This window comes from Thermobia domestica, chromosome 8, assembly GCF_964235325.1.
Source record: "Thermobia domestica chromosome 8, izTheDome1.hap1.1, whole genome shotgun sequence".
NCBI lineage: Eukaryota > Metazoa > Arthropoda > Insecta > Zygentoma > Lepismatidae > Thermobia > Thermobia domestica.
This window is the reverse complement of record NC_137461.1, coordinates 9,514,173-9,528,733: the sequence shown is the minus strand read 5'-3', so window position 1 is coordinate 9,528,733 and position 14,561 is coordinate 9,514,173. Positions and strand designations below refer to the sequence as shown.

The following is a 14,561-nucleotide window of genomic DNA, read 5'->3' as shown; positions in this document are numbered from 1 at the left end:
TGGTTGTTTGAAAAAAAGGAAATAGCTTATATATTAAATTAATATTCGAGAAATAATTTAATCAATAATATACAATTAGAGCTTAAAAGACTTTCCTCTTCATATTTCCTGAATATTTCTTGGATAGGACTCAAGAATGCTGGGGGAGGGGAACACTTGCGCGTACCTACATACCTTTGATATTGCAACATTGCAACCGGTGCTTGTACAGACTACGAGCCGCTACTGCTATTTACATAATGAGAGAACGATTAAAGATCTTCTCTGTAACAACAAAGGGGGGGGGGGGGGATATGGAGAGACGTTGATCACCTTCAACAACTTTCTAAAGAAAAAAATACTTCCTTATGTTGTATTATAGAGAATTATACACGAAGATGCCAAAAAGAGAATGAGCATATTAACAATTTCCTGCAGTGAAACTCCTGTCCCTCACTCGACTGTGGAATACTCCGAACACCAATAGGTCCGCCCTTATGGCAGACAACTCTTAAATCCGCTCATGCTCAAAACATGACATTTGTATGCATTAAGGCAAGAAGACACACACACACACATACATAACAAAGAAACAATTCGATATGGCACATAAAAATATGACTAGATGAACTTTGAGGATATCTTATTTTAAAAACAAAAGGCAAGGAAAAGATAAGAAAAATGTCGGTGTTATCAACTTAGAAATTATTTCTACATAACAAATTAAATCTTTTTACGTGCAATTAATTTTAATCAATTTTCTTAGTATGCTGTACGTATGATAAAAGTATTAATTTTCTTTAACAGATGACGTTGTGAAGAAGCAAAGGTTTATCCAAGAGTTGACAATTATTTGGGAGAATACAGCCAGAATAAGTAAGTATGGATACTGATATTAAAAGAGCTTTTGATATAGAATCTAGAACAGGGTTGGCTAACCTTTTTATGTTTGAGGGGTTACTTTTCAGTTCAGAAATCACTAGCGGTCTATTTACCTTTTCATTAGTCCGTAGAAGGAACTATGAAACAATTACAGGGATTGATATAGACAGTATGACACAAATTATCACGGAGTACCTCTCAGAAATTATTGGTTGAGGGATTGGCCATCCCTGGTTGAGAAAACCAGAGATCATGTGGTCCGGAGTCTATGTAACGACATCTGATACACTATCTGTCTGGCTATAACTCTAGGATACAATTGTGTTTTCTTTAATCTATGAAAAGTTAGATTATTTTAATCTATGAAAAAGTTAGATTATCTACTAGAATTACTATTTTTATATTAGAAGTGTGAATTCAAAGTAAAGTATAGAAATGGAATGCAAATTACAAATGATATGACTTTAAATCATTGAAACCAATTTTAAATGACTTTTCAATTCCATGTTAGTCAGGACCGGCCTTAGGCAATTTGCCGCTTCGTGCAATAGCATCATTTGTGACTCCTCCTTCTCTCCACAAACACCAAATATTAAAAGTCACGATTTTAAATATGCTGCTCCATCATGAGCAACGAAAGGGAGGGAAAGTGCACTAGAACTCAGAAAGACCTAAACACGACAAATACAATCTCGTTGTGTCTTTTATCTTTAAATAATAATCTATTACGTTAGTGAAATATAAAGTAAACACATCTCCAAAGGAAAGATGGTAATTCTTTTTATAGAATTCAATGTCGAGCTTCAATCTCAATATATCAGTTTGCAACTTGGCTTTTCTTCTACATCTGTTAAAAAAATTAAAACAAGTTAAGCTTTCAATGATAAGGAATTTGTTGGTGAGAAAGACAAGATTAGTTTTTATATCAAAACTGTGATAACTAACTAAACGGAACAGGTGTTCAATACTGTTCGAGAATTGAGTTCTTGTATTTGACAACATTCAAGCTATTCATACTGGGATTTGTTTGACCGTTTGCTTCAGCACTGTCCATCTGACCTTGAACTAATGCAAAATAAACGTGAGTTATGAATGTAATATCCAAATAGAATGTCAGCTTAGTAAATTTAACTATCATCATCATAAAGTCTATTTCCAACAAAAAATAATATAGTTATGACAGATTTTGCCGCCAATCAAAAGTTTTCACCCCGTGCAAATGCAAGTGTTGCACATATAGAAGAGCCATCTCTGATATTAATATCATTGAAACCAATCTTAAATTACTTTCCAATATCATGTGAGTCCTGATATATAATTATATTTCTGTATGGACAATCGGTTCTATGATCAATATAATAAGTTCGTCATGGAGTACACTGAATGATGTTATTCAAATCATGTGACAATTGGTTCTATGATCAATATAATAACTTCATCGTAAAGTACACTCAATGATGTCATTCAAATCATGTAACAATTGGTTTTATGATCAATATAGTAAGTTCATCGTAAAGTACACTGAATGATGTCATTCAAATCATGTAACAATTGGTTCTATGATCAATATAATAACTTCATCGTAAAGTACACTCAATGATGTTATTCAAATCATGCAACAATTGGTTCTATGATCAATATAGTAAGTTCATCGTAAAGTACACTGAATGATGTCATTCAAATCATGTAACAATTGGTTCTATGATCAATATTGTAAGTTCATCGTAAAGTACACTGAATGATGTCATTCAAATCATGTAACAATTGGTTCTATGATCAATATAGTAAGTTCATCGTAAAGTACACTGAATGATGTCATTCAAATCATGTAACAATTGGTTCTATGATCAATATTGTAAGTTCATCGTAAAGTACACTGAATGATGTCATTCAAATCATGTAACAATTGGTTCTATGATCAATATAGTAAGTTCATCGTAAAGTACACTGAATGATGTCATTCAAATCATGTAACAATTGGTTCTATGATCAATATAATAAGTTCGTCGTAAAGTACACTCAATGATGTCATTCAAATCATGTAACAATTGGTTCTATGTATAGTAAGTACGTCGTAAAGTACACTCAATGATGTCATTCAAATGAGGTAATTACCGGTTCTATGATCAATATAGTAAGTTCGTCATAAAGTATACTGAATGACGTCATTCAAATCATGTAACAACCAGTTCTATAATCAACATAATAGATTCTTCGCAAAGTATACTGAATGATGTCATTCAAATCATATAACAATTGGTTCTATGATCAATATAATAACTTCATCGTAAAGTACACTCAATGATGTTATTCAAATCATGCAACAATTGGTTCTATGATCAATATAGTAAGTTCATCGTAAAGTACACTGAATGATGTCATTCAAATCATGTAACAATTGGTTCTATGATCAATATTGTAAGTTCATCGTAAAGTACACTGAATGATGTCATTCAAATCATGTAACAATTGGTTCTATGATCAATATAGTAAGTTCATCGTAAAGTACACTGAATGATGTCATTCAAATCATGTAACAATTGGTTCTATGATCAATATAGTAAGTTCATCGTAAAGTACACTGAATGATGTCATTCAAATCATGTAACAATTGGTTCTATGATCAATATAGTAAGTTCATCGTAAAGTACACTGAATGATGTCATTCAAATCATGTAACAATTGGTTCTATGATCAATATAATAAGTTCATCGTAAAGTACACTGAATGATGTCATTCAAATCATGTAACAATTGGTTCTATGATCAATATTGTAAGTTCATCGTAAAGTACACTGAATGATGTCATTCAAATCATGTAACAATTGGTTCTATGATCAATATAGTAAGTTCATCGTAAAGTACACTGAATGATGTCATTCAAATCATGTAACAATTGGTTCTATGATCAATATAATAAGTTCGTCGTAAAGTACACTCAATGATGTCATTCAAATCATGTAACAATTGGTTCTATGTATAGTAAGTACGTCGTAAAGTACACTCAATGATGTCATTCAAATGAGGTAATTACCGGTTCTATGATCAATATAGTAAGTTCGTCATAAAGTATACTGAATGACGTCATTCAAATCATGTAACAACCAGTTCTATAATCAACATAATAGATTCTTCGCAAAGTATACTGAATGATGTCATTCAAATCATATAACAATTGGTTCTATGATCAATATAATAACTTCATCGTAAAGTACACTCAATGATGTTATTCAAATCATGCAACAATTGGTTCTATGATCAATATAGTAAGTTCATCGTAAAGTACACTGAATGATGTCATTCAAATCATGTAACAATTGGTTCTATGATCAATATTGTAAGTTCATCGTAAAGTACACTGAATGATGTCATTCAAATCATGTAACAATTGGTTCTATGATCAATATAGTAAGTTCATCGTAAAGTACACTGAATGATGTCATTCAAATCATGTAACAATTGGTTCTATGATCAATATAGTAAGTTCATCGTAAAGTACACTGAATGATGTCATTCAAATCATGTAACAATTGGTTCTATGATCAATATAGTAAGTTCATCGTAAAGTACACTGAATGATGTCATTCAAATCATGTAACAATTGGTTCTATGATCAATATAATAAGTTCATCGTAAAGTACACTGAATGATGTCATTCAAATCATGTAACAATTGGTTCTATGATCAATATTGTAAGTTCATCGTAAAGTACACTGAATGATGTCATTCAAATCATGTAACAATTGGTTCTATGATCAATATAGTAAGTTCATCGTAAAGTACACTGAATGATGTCATTCAAATCATGTAACAATTGGTTCTATGATCAATATAATAAGTTCGTCGTAAAGTACACTCAATGATGTCATTCAAATCATGTAACAATTGGTTCTATGTATAGTAAGTACGTCGTAAAGTACACTCAATGATGTCATTCAAATGAGGTAATTACCGGTTCTATGATCAATATAGTAAGTTCGTCATAAAGTATACTGAATGACGTCATTCAAATCATGTAACAACCAGTTCTATAATCAACATAATAGATTCTTCGCAAAGTATACTGAATGATGTCATTCAAATCATATAACAATTGGTTCTATGATCAATATAATAACTTCATCGTAAAGTACACTCAATGATGTTATTCAAATCATGCAACAATTGGTTCTATGATCAATATAGTAATTTCATCGTAAAGTACACTGAATGATGTCATTCAAATCATGTAACAATTGGTTCTATGATCAATATTGTAAGTTCATCGTAAAGTACACTGAATGATGTCATTCAAATCATGTAACAATTGGTTCTATGATCAATATAGTAAGTTCATCGTAAAGTACACTGAATGATGTCATTCAAATCATGTAACAATTGGTTCTATGATCAATATTGTAAGTTCATCGTAAAGTACACTGAATGATGTCATTCAAATCATGTAACAATTGGTTCTATGATCAATATAATAAGTTCGTCGTAAAGTACACTCAATGATGTCATTCAAATCATGTAACAATTGGTTCTATGTATAGTAAGTACGTCGTAAAGTACACTCAATGATGTCATTCAAATGAGGTAATTACCGGTTCTATGATCAATATAGTAAGTTCGTCATAAAGTATACTGAATGACGTCATTCAAATCATGTAACAACCAGTTCTATAATCAACATAATAGATTCTTCGCAAAGTATACTGAATGATGTCATTCAAATCATATAACAACAGGATCTAAGGTCAATATAGTAAGTTGACTTAATATGAGTAGTTTGTTTGTGTGATTATATTTTTTTGTTGTTATTCATCTTAATGATAGTAGCAATAGTAACTAGAATTAAGTGCTATAATATCTTCATATAATATTTTAAATATTAATTTTCTCACATAGTGCTACATGGCCTTAGTTTGACAAGGTTCTAACTGACATTTTTGTCAAAATTGAGTTATATACAGTACGTAACACTAGAAATTGAGATTTACTCAAATATGTGACTCTTATTGCTACAACTTCAAAAAATAGACGGTCTACAAATTTGAGAAGGTTCTAACTGCTTATGACTCTAATACAGTACTCAGTTTAACAAGGTTCTAACTGCAGCTTGAGAAGTTGTAAGTTACAGATGCTGTCAGTGTCCATGTTGTATCATTCTACTATTTTGTGATATCTTTGGAATTACTAAGGACCAGTCCTACAAGGTACTGATATCTCTAACGGTCAAATAAGATAACGGGATGATACAGCCTGGTCGACGCAGTAATAAGTTATTTCTTGTAAAAGTGAAAGTTACTGCCATCACCAGGTTGTATAATCCCGTTATCTTATTTGACTGCTTTTTCGCGCGGCCCATTTATAAATTATTTTCTATTAATCACTTTTTAATTAACGTAAATGCAGTATATCAGTCGTCTTTACTGCGGAAAGCGGCTCGTTTTGCCATTAACTACACATAAATTTAAGGATGGGAAGATCAGAAGAAAATTACATGGAGTAAAGATAATTAACGCACAGACGTCATTGGAAAGTATTTCTTTTTTTAAAAAAAATAATTAAGTATGTACTTTCTATGTTATCTACCTTAAATTAAAGAGATAATTAAAATATAAAATTTATTCTATTAACTTACCTTGAGAAGTAAATAATGATATTTTTGTAAAAGTAATGTCATCGAAAGAGCCCACAATGCAAGCAAGGAATGTATGAGCAAGGCATGAAAGATAGTACGTTGTAAAGAAGTGAAGACTAAAAGAAAATGGCTACTCTAGTTGTAGGTACGAATGTAGCAAGAAAATCAGTGCCAATGAAAGATTTGATATTCACGTTTCATTCTGTTCTTTGAGAAATGCAACAGAAAACAGACACTTAAAAAAAGTACGACAAGTCGAACTATAACAAATAGAGATGCAAGGGCTCGGGAAAAACCGGCTTTTTTGAAAAAAAAAAAAACTCGGTTTTTTCTGCTTCGCTTTTTAGCTTCGGAATTTTGGGCTTTTTTCAAAATTCTGCTTTAAATTGATAAAGCAGACTTTGTTTCGCTTCTCTATAACAGAAAAAGTCATTTAATTAGTGGTTGATGCCGATAATAATATAAATCCTCGAAAATAGACCATGAATTTCGAAAAGATATTTCAAATAATTTCTCTTCAACATATTTACATTATGAATTCCAAAAGATTAACCAATGTATATAATAAGAATTTTTTAACCTCCTATATACAAAAGTAAGCAGGGGTTGACAAGAACCATGGTTGTCTTTGAAAATGGCAAAAACCCGTCTCTTGGGGGAAGTTTAAACCAGGTTTTGTGATTTAGATATTTTGCTTTATGTATTTATATTACATATTCACAGAGATAAGTTTGTTTCGCCTTGGTGTTATTATGTAACAACGGGGTTATGCTGGAAGAGGTCCTATAAGCTTAAAGAAGTTCGGTGAGTAAATTTCTTAAATTGAGAAACTCCTGCCCTAGCCACCGGGAAAAATCCCGTCATTACTTTAAATGTAAAACAATAACGGGAAAATCCTGTTATTGCTTTGTATGTAAAATTTAAAGGTCAACGTATCATAATCAGTACGCTAAAACTGAGGTATAAAATTACAAATTTAGTATGTAGATATCATTGAAAGTCCAATCCAAGCTAATGTTGGAAGCTACGTAGGCAATCGATAAATTTTGCCAATTTCTATCAATATACTTAAGCAACCTTAGCTTCTTTATAAAACAACAGGCATTCAGGCATGCAAAAATATACAATTTGGTTTCGTTTCGTATGTTTAGACTTAACATCCTTACGTAATACCGAGGTTATCAAGGAGAAGACTTTCGCTCAAAGTGACATTCGAACCGCTATTTGGTTTACGCATGAAAGAAGGGTTGTGGTTCGACCGAGAATTGAACATATAACACTTTGATTAAAAGGTGAAAATAAAATAAAACTAATGCAGATGGTTTGATATGTGCAAACATCACCATGAAGTTCACACGATTTGCATTTTTCTTTATGTTTATTTATTTGGTTTAAACCAGTTATTAAAAAAAAAAAAAAAAAAAAAAAAAAACAGCTGGTGTAAACCAGCCAACCCTAAAAGTAAACACTTCTTTAAAAATAATACACAAATATGTAGCAAAATTGTATGTAGTATTTTTACTTCAAAATACTCCATATCCTCTTTTTGAAACAAAATAAAATTAAAATAAAACATAAGAGAAATACTTAGATTTATATGATACACTTAAAGGCTGCACATCTAGAGCTTTGCGTTCTGTATATTCTTGAAATCCTCAAGTTTTCTGAATTTTTAACAAGAGGGATTCAACATATCATTACGGACCCCTCCCCCCAAAAAAAGGACTATAGAATATATTTAAGCTAAATACAACTGCACAACAAACATGACTGGTTGGTTAGCTTTTGCGCTTCTATCGGGAAGTCCGGGATTCAACCCAGAATTCGACCATTCTGACAAAGTTTTTCTTCATTCCATCTGCGAATGTAGAAATAGTGCGTGTACTGTGAGTTGGCCGACTTCCTTTCTTATTGTTTTTAAATCGTTATTATTACTAATTACCAGCAGTGATGGTTTTGCGAAGATTAGGGGGGCGGTCTTTCGGACTGAAGCATGTTCCCCAAAGTTGCGGAATGTCTAAAACAAACGAAATATCCATTAGTTATGCCTTTACTCATAAACTTTAAGCTCCCGTCAAATAAAAATTACGAATGTTTAGAAAAACTAAACATTAGTAAGAAAAACCCCTCCCAAAATACTTTTCTAAATCCACCACTGATTCTCAGTATAAAATGATCTTCAAGATTGTATCCGGAAGGTTATTGCTAAACATATAAACGAAACGAAATATTAGTTATGCCTGTACTCATAAACTTCAAGCACCTCCCAAATAAAATTAGAACTTTTTAGAAAACGAAACAATCAGAGAAACCCCTCCCAAAGTACTTTTCTAAATCCGCTACTAATTACTCGTATAAATTGGTATTCAAGGTTGTAACCAGAAAATTATTGCTAAATCATTGCACAGCTACAGTATAACAGAAATGTGGAAGTACGGTTTGACGGATATATTGAAAAACGTACGCTTTGACGGATACATAGAAAAACGTACCGGTAAGTTTAACTTTTGCGCTAGAATCTAGAGTACTAAGTTCTTAGAAATGAAACACGGATAACAAACTAAAATGATCTAAAGAAGAAAAATGTCGATAACTCAAAAGTTAAAATAAAGTGAAATAGCCTCTAAAATTGCCCTCAAATTAGCTTTAATTCGTAAAACATGTGCTCCATCCATCTTGATGGTGAATTCCAGAGCGAAATATGGCGTTTAGTTAATGGAATTCTTATCTAACTACATAATATACTATAAGAAAGCTATTTAGATAGAAAAATCAAAAATGGCAAAGTTTCCAAAATTCTCGTTTTTTTTCCCCAAAAAGCCAGCTTTTTATGTAAAAATACATCGATTCAAAAAAGCCGGCTTTTTTAAATCTCTAATAACAAAGTGACCTAAAAGAATGTGTGTTCTGGATAATGAAGAGTGCAATGAGCACTTTCAGGCCCATTGCTAGTTTTGTACATATATGCATATATTTAAAGGAAATTTAATATTCATATTATTTCTTGTTTACTAATACATATATAATTAGGTTAAAAACCAGCGCTGGTAAAATTATTATAGTTTGGTATTTTGTCTATTAATCTTTATATAAATTTATATATTCATGTGTGCATTTATGTATTGTGTAATGTATGTATATATATGTATATGTTAATCTTTAAAAGTTATTCTTTTCAGTTAAAAAAAAAAAAATAATTCCAAGTAAGGCAAAAGTTCAGTAGCTAGCTAGCTCATTTGGAAACACTGTTAAGCTCAGTGACAGTTTATTCTCGTCGTAGCGGAGAGGGGGAAAGCTGTTAAATCGTATATAAGTAAGAAGGGAATGGCAGCAGGGAGGCAGATTTTGGATTCATTTGAGAGAATCGAGACGGAATTTTTAGCGGGAGGAGCTTTCGTGCTCCTTGGGTCTCTTTTTGCTTCGCGACTTTTCTTTTTAAGTCAGTGCAGGGATACAGCTGAAAGAGATGGCTGTGTATAGGGTCAACCTTTAGACTTGTTAAGCGGAATACAATTCAGAATATTTGAGTTCTGGTTGTATGTCCAAGGGTAAGGTCTAAGGATAGGTTCGATTCCCGGATTAGGAATATTTAAGAAATGAAATTTAGTAGGGATTTTTAGATTTATTGTGACATCGCTCCTTCCGAGCGCTGTATGTTTTCAGAAATTTTCTTTATTTTGATTTTAGGGAAGGCTGTTGCTACGGCAACCGAGCCGGATGAGTAATATATACTTTTTTTTTTTCCTCGGCTAGTTGTTTCCGATTAGCCGATTAGATTTTTCACAGCTGATTCCTCACATAAGGGGATGGTAGGCTGTTGTTTGTTTTGAATTTTATTCCTACTACCGAGCCTGAGAGAAGGTGCTTTATTCCTAAATGAAGGAATTTTCCATTTCCCTTTACCTTTTAAAGTCTGTTAGCTAGCTGATTTCCTTAAGGGTTGTCCAATAAAGGGCGATTCCTGAATTAGGGACTTAGGCCAGACAGTTCTCAGAATGTTGGGTCTGTCTTTAGAGTATGTGAGGTTCATGATGGCTTGTACGAGGACGCATGTTCAGAACCTCTCTTAAGGAATTTTAGACAAATTTTAAAGGAAGCTTCGTGTTTGGAGCGAGCTGTTATTTAAGGTTTTAAATAGGAGGGGACCTCTGGGTCTAGAGGTGTACCTGAACGAATTTTTTTTGATTAGAGAAATCATTTTCATTAAGGGATATTAATCTCAGAGAACATTTCTTTGTTTTTGTTTTTAAAAATTCTGAATAAACTAGTCTACTTGGAAAAGTCTGATTGATATAAAATTCCCTGAACCTTGGGTATTGATATTAAGTTTATTGTTTACTAGTTACCTAGACGATTAGTAAGCAAATTTATTTATATTATGTGTGTGTCCCGGGAATTAATTTTCAGGTTTTGAAGCGTAGTATAAGATAGTAGAAGGAACATACTATATTATATACGTGTTATATAGGGCACATCGCAAGAGGAATCAATAGAAAATGGAGACGAGACCGAATATCCAAAAACAAAATAAAGCTAAATCTCGTAGGAAGTATTCAGACCCAAGAGGAATGGAAATGGGAAATGGCGGAAACTTCATAACGACGAACTACATAAAGTATATCGTTTACCAAACATTTTTAGGATCATCAAGTCTAGGAGGCTTAGGTGGGCAAGTTATGTAGTAGACAGGAAAAAAGTAAGAACACTTTCAAAGTTTTAATTGGAAATCCAATCGGAAAACGAGCTTTAGGAAGGCCTAGGTGCAGATGGGAGGACAATATTAAGATGGATCTCGTAGAAATAGGAATACAAAGTAGAAAATGGATCCAGTTGGTTAAGGATAGAAGTCAATGGAGAGCTTTTGTGAACGCGGCATTGAATCCCTGGGTTCCGTAGGCCATAGAGTTAATTAGGTAGGTAGTACTAGTTAATTAATTTTCTTTCGTTAGAACTGGATCTAGAGGTAAAGAGACAATTTGGCTGGCTTGGGCAAACCAGCTGAATAACACCACTGGTTTATAAAATGTGTATTGTAATATGGAAATTGTGTACATTTATTTAGTTCACGATTATTATTATTATTGGATTGTTATAAATAGCAGAAAAATACATACATAACATTAGGATTTACATAGCATTTAGTTGAATCTTTAACAATTATTGTGTTATCTTTATTGTAATTTGAGATGCCATCTAGTAATGCTCAAGATCGTTTCCATATTACAGGTGATCTGAAGAATATAGAAACACATATCATACGTATCATGCAGATATATTTGATAAATACCACAGGTAAGTAAAGTCAATCGAAATGGTCTTGAATTTTATACTTTTCAGAAGTGTGCATTGTTTATAAATTTGTATGAGTGTAAGAGAGATAAGAATTTCAATTCCATATTATTTGGTGCCACATTCTTAAAAGTTTTCTTTATTATACGAATGTCATAAGAAAAGAAAGTACGACACAGTGTTATACGATGGTGATTCAGAATGTAATACTTCCAAGGTGATTCCTTTATTTGTGTTTGACAGCTAGCATCGATACAGATATCAGTGGAAAGCTTGCAATGTCAGATACAAATGGTGGCAGCATTTCTCAACATCTCCATTACGGGCAACACACTTGCGTCAAAGCGAAACAAGGGTTTCATGCCGTTGGCGAAGAATTGTGGTGGCGACCCGATTGCCGAAATGTTGCTTTCAGCTCCGCGTCACAACTGTAGCGTTATCCCTTAAGGTGATCCTTAAGTTTTTAAAAGACTCAAAAGTCAGTCTGCACAAGATCCGGACTATAGGCAGGATGAGGTAGAATGTCAACAACACTGCCAGCAGATGGAACAACTTCGACTTTTTGGCGGAGGAGAGAACTTGTGGCGGAACTTCATCGACTGACGCTTCGTTTCTGGGTCGTAATGGTGTATCCTTGACTCGTCGCCGGCGATGAATGTTCCTTGATACACAAGCTTCCGTAGTCAGAATTTCAACGACCGCTCCGCCAAGTAGCATTTTGGGTTGGCAAATGGTTGGACCAACCGACCATAGTTGGATGGCCAACGATGATTTTGGCGGTATTGCAAGTCGTTATGCGAACAATTATTTGCAACGTTGGGCCAACAGAAGATTGTGTACAGTTGACCAACCAACCAATGGACGACAGTGTGCCAACCATGGAGGAGTTGGGCCAACGAAATTCCAACAAAATGCCAACGAGAAAATCACAGTTGGTGAACGATCGTTATCCTACGATCTACCAACTATGGTGTGGTTGGGCCAATAAAATACCAACAAAACCAACGTGAGAAAAAAACAGTTGGCCAACGATCCTTATCCTACGGAACGCCAACATTGTGACAACAAAATAGAACATCGTCTTCCGATGCGTTGCCGAAACAACGATGCACCTACGTTGAACCACTGTTGTTGGCATCGATGGTTGATGGATTGTCGAATTTGCCGTTGGCATTTTGATAGTGGCTTCGCCAACGATGCCTAAAAATAGACAACGATTGGCACACCGTTTGACAACGAAAATGTTACTTGGGCCCTGTTCCAACCGGACGTCACCACTGGATTGACGTCACCACTTGCTCCATTACCCTGGAACGAGAAGAGATATAAAGGTGAAACAAGTGACATTCTATAGCTTAAACATCAGTGCATTAATGATAAAGAGTTCAGAATATTTGCAGTGCTATTGGCCAAGTAGTGTGTTTGGAGTCATTACTTTTTGAATCACCCTCGTATGTTTCTGTAAATCAGCAAGAGTTTCATAGAAAATCTTTGACTTTTATTTTTTACTTTTCTTAATATGTTAACACTCTTAGGTTAAAACTAAAACTATTTCTGAATTTGGAAACAATATTAACATGGAACCTTTTACTTCATGCAATGCAACTATTTATGATCATAATTTCCATTTCTTTTCCATAGACAAGAAGCCAACCGTACCGGTACAAGGTCTAAAGGAGTTAGCACAACAGCTGAAAATTATTATTAATAAGATAATTCGTGTTTGGATGATTGCAAAGGCCAAACGAGGTGAGGATTGTCTTTGTAAAACTTTTAAATATTCTTACTAGTTTGTACGAATTTGTTTTTCATAAATAATGATAAAATACCGACAAAACTCAACGAATAAAATATTTAAGTGGTTCATACTAACTTTGCTACGTTAAATAACTTACACTAAAAATACAAATCGCTGAGCAAAGCAACGTTTATTTTAACAATAAGAAATGTGTAACGGTTTCGCCAACTAACTGAACATATTGGCTTCATCAGTCATTGTAACTAATGCTATTTCAAGGTACAATGTCGGATGAAGCCAATATGTTCAGTTAGTTGGCGATTTCTGAGACTGAGTCTGATGAAGCCGATATGTTCAGTTAGTTGGCGAGTTCTGAGACTGTGTCTGATGAAGCCAAATATTCAGTTAGTTGGAGAGTTCTGAGACTGTGTCTGATGAAGCCAATATGTTCAGTTAGTTGGCGATTTCTGAGACTGTGTCTGATGAAGCCAATATGTTCAGTTAGTTGGCGATTTCTGAGACTGTGTCTGATGAAGCCAATATGTTCAGTTAGTTGGAGAGTTCTGAGACTGTGTCTGATGAAGCCAATATGTTCAGTTAGTTGGCGATTTCTGAGACTGTGTGGGATGAAGCCAATATGTTCAGTTAGTTGGCGAGTTCTGAGACTGTGTCTGATGAAGCCAATATGTTCAGTTAGTTGGCGATTTCTGAGACTGTGTCTGATGAAGCCAATATGTTCAGTTAGTTGGCGAAACTGTCACACATTTATTATTGTTAAAATAAACGTTGCTTTGCTCAGCGATTTGAATTTTTAGTGTAAGAATATAATATGCATTTAAGAGTTAAGTGCATTGCAAAGGAACAAGGATCGAAAATAGAATGTCTTTCCACGAAAGAAATAGATGTACAAGGAATAGATGTATTATTCTTAATATAATTTTTAGCTTTTTATATCATGCGAATATTTTTTGATGCAAAAGCAGATATTATGATTAACCTAGAGTTATCATTGCTTTATTCCATTTAATCTTATTAGAAATAGCTTAGA

General features: G+C 33.4%; 1 protein-coding gene across 1 annotated transcript in view; it reads left to right on the top strand.

Annotated features, from left to right (window-relative positions):
* The window catches only part of LOC145692677 (uncharacterized), a 1,521,027-nt gene that overhangs the window by 201,393 nt on the left and 1,305,073 nt on the right, over window positions 1–14,561 (top strand). The window contains exons 42-44 of the mRNA XM_081768059.1: window positions 787–855; window positions 11,713–11,778; window positions 13,417–13,524. Coding sequence (XP_081624185.1) covers window positions 787–855; window positions 11,713–11,778; window positions 13,417–13,524 — 243 coding nt within the window. The remainder of the gene's footprint in view (window positions 1–786; window positions 856–11,712; window positions 11,779–13,416; window positions 13,525–14,561) is intronic.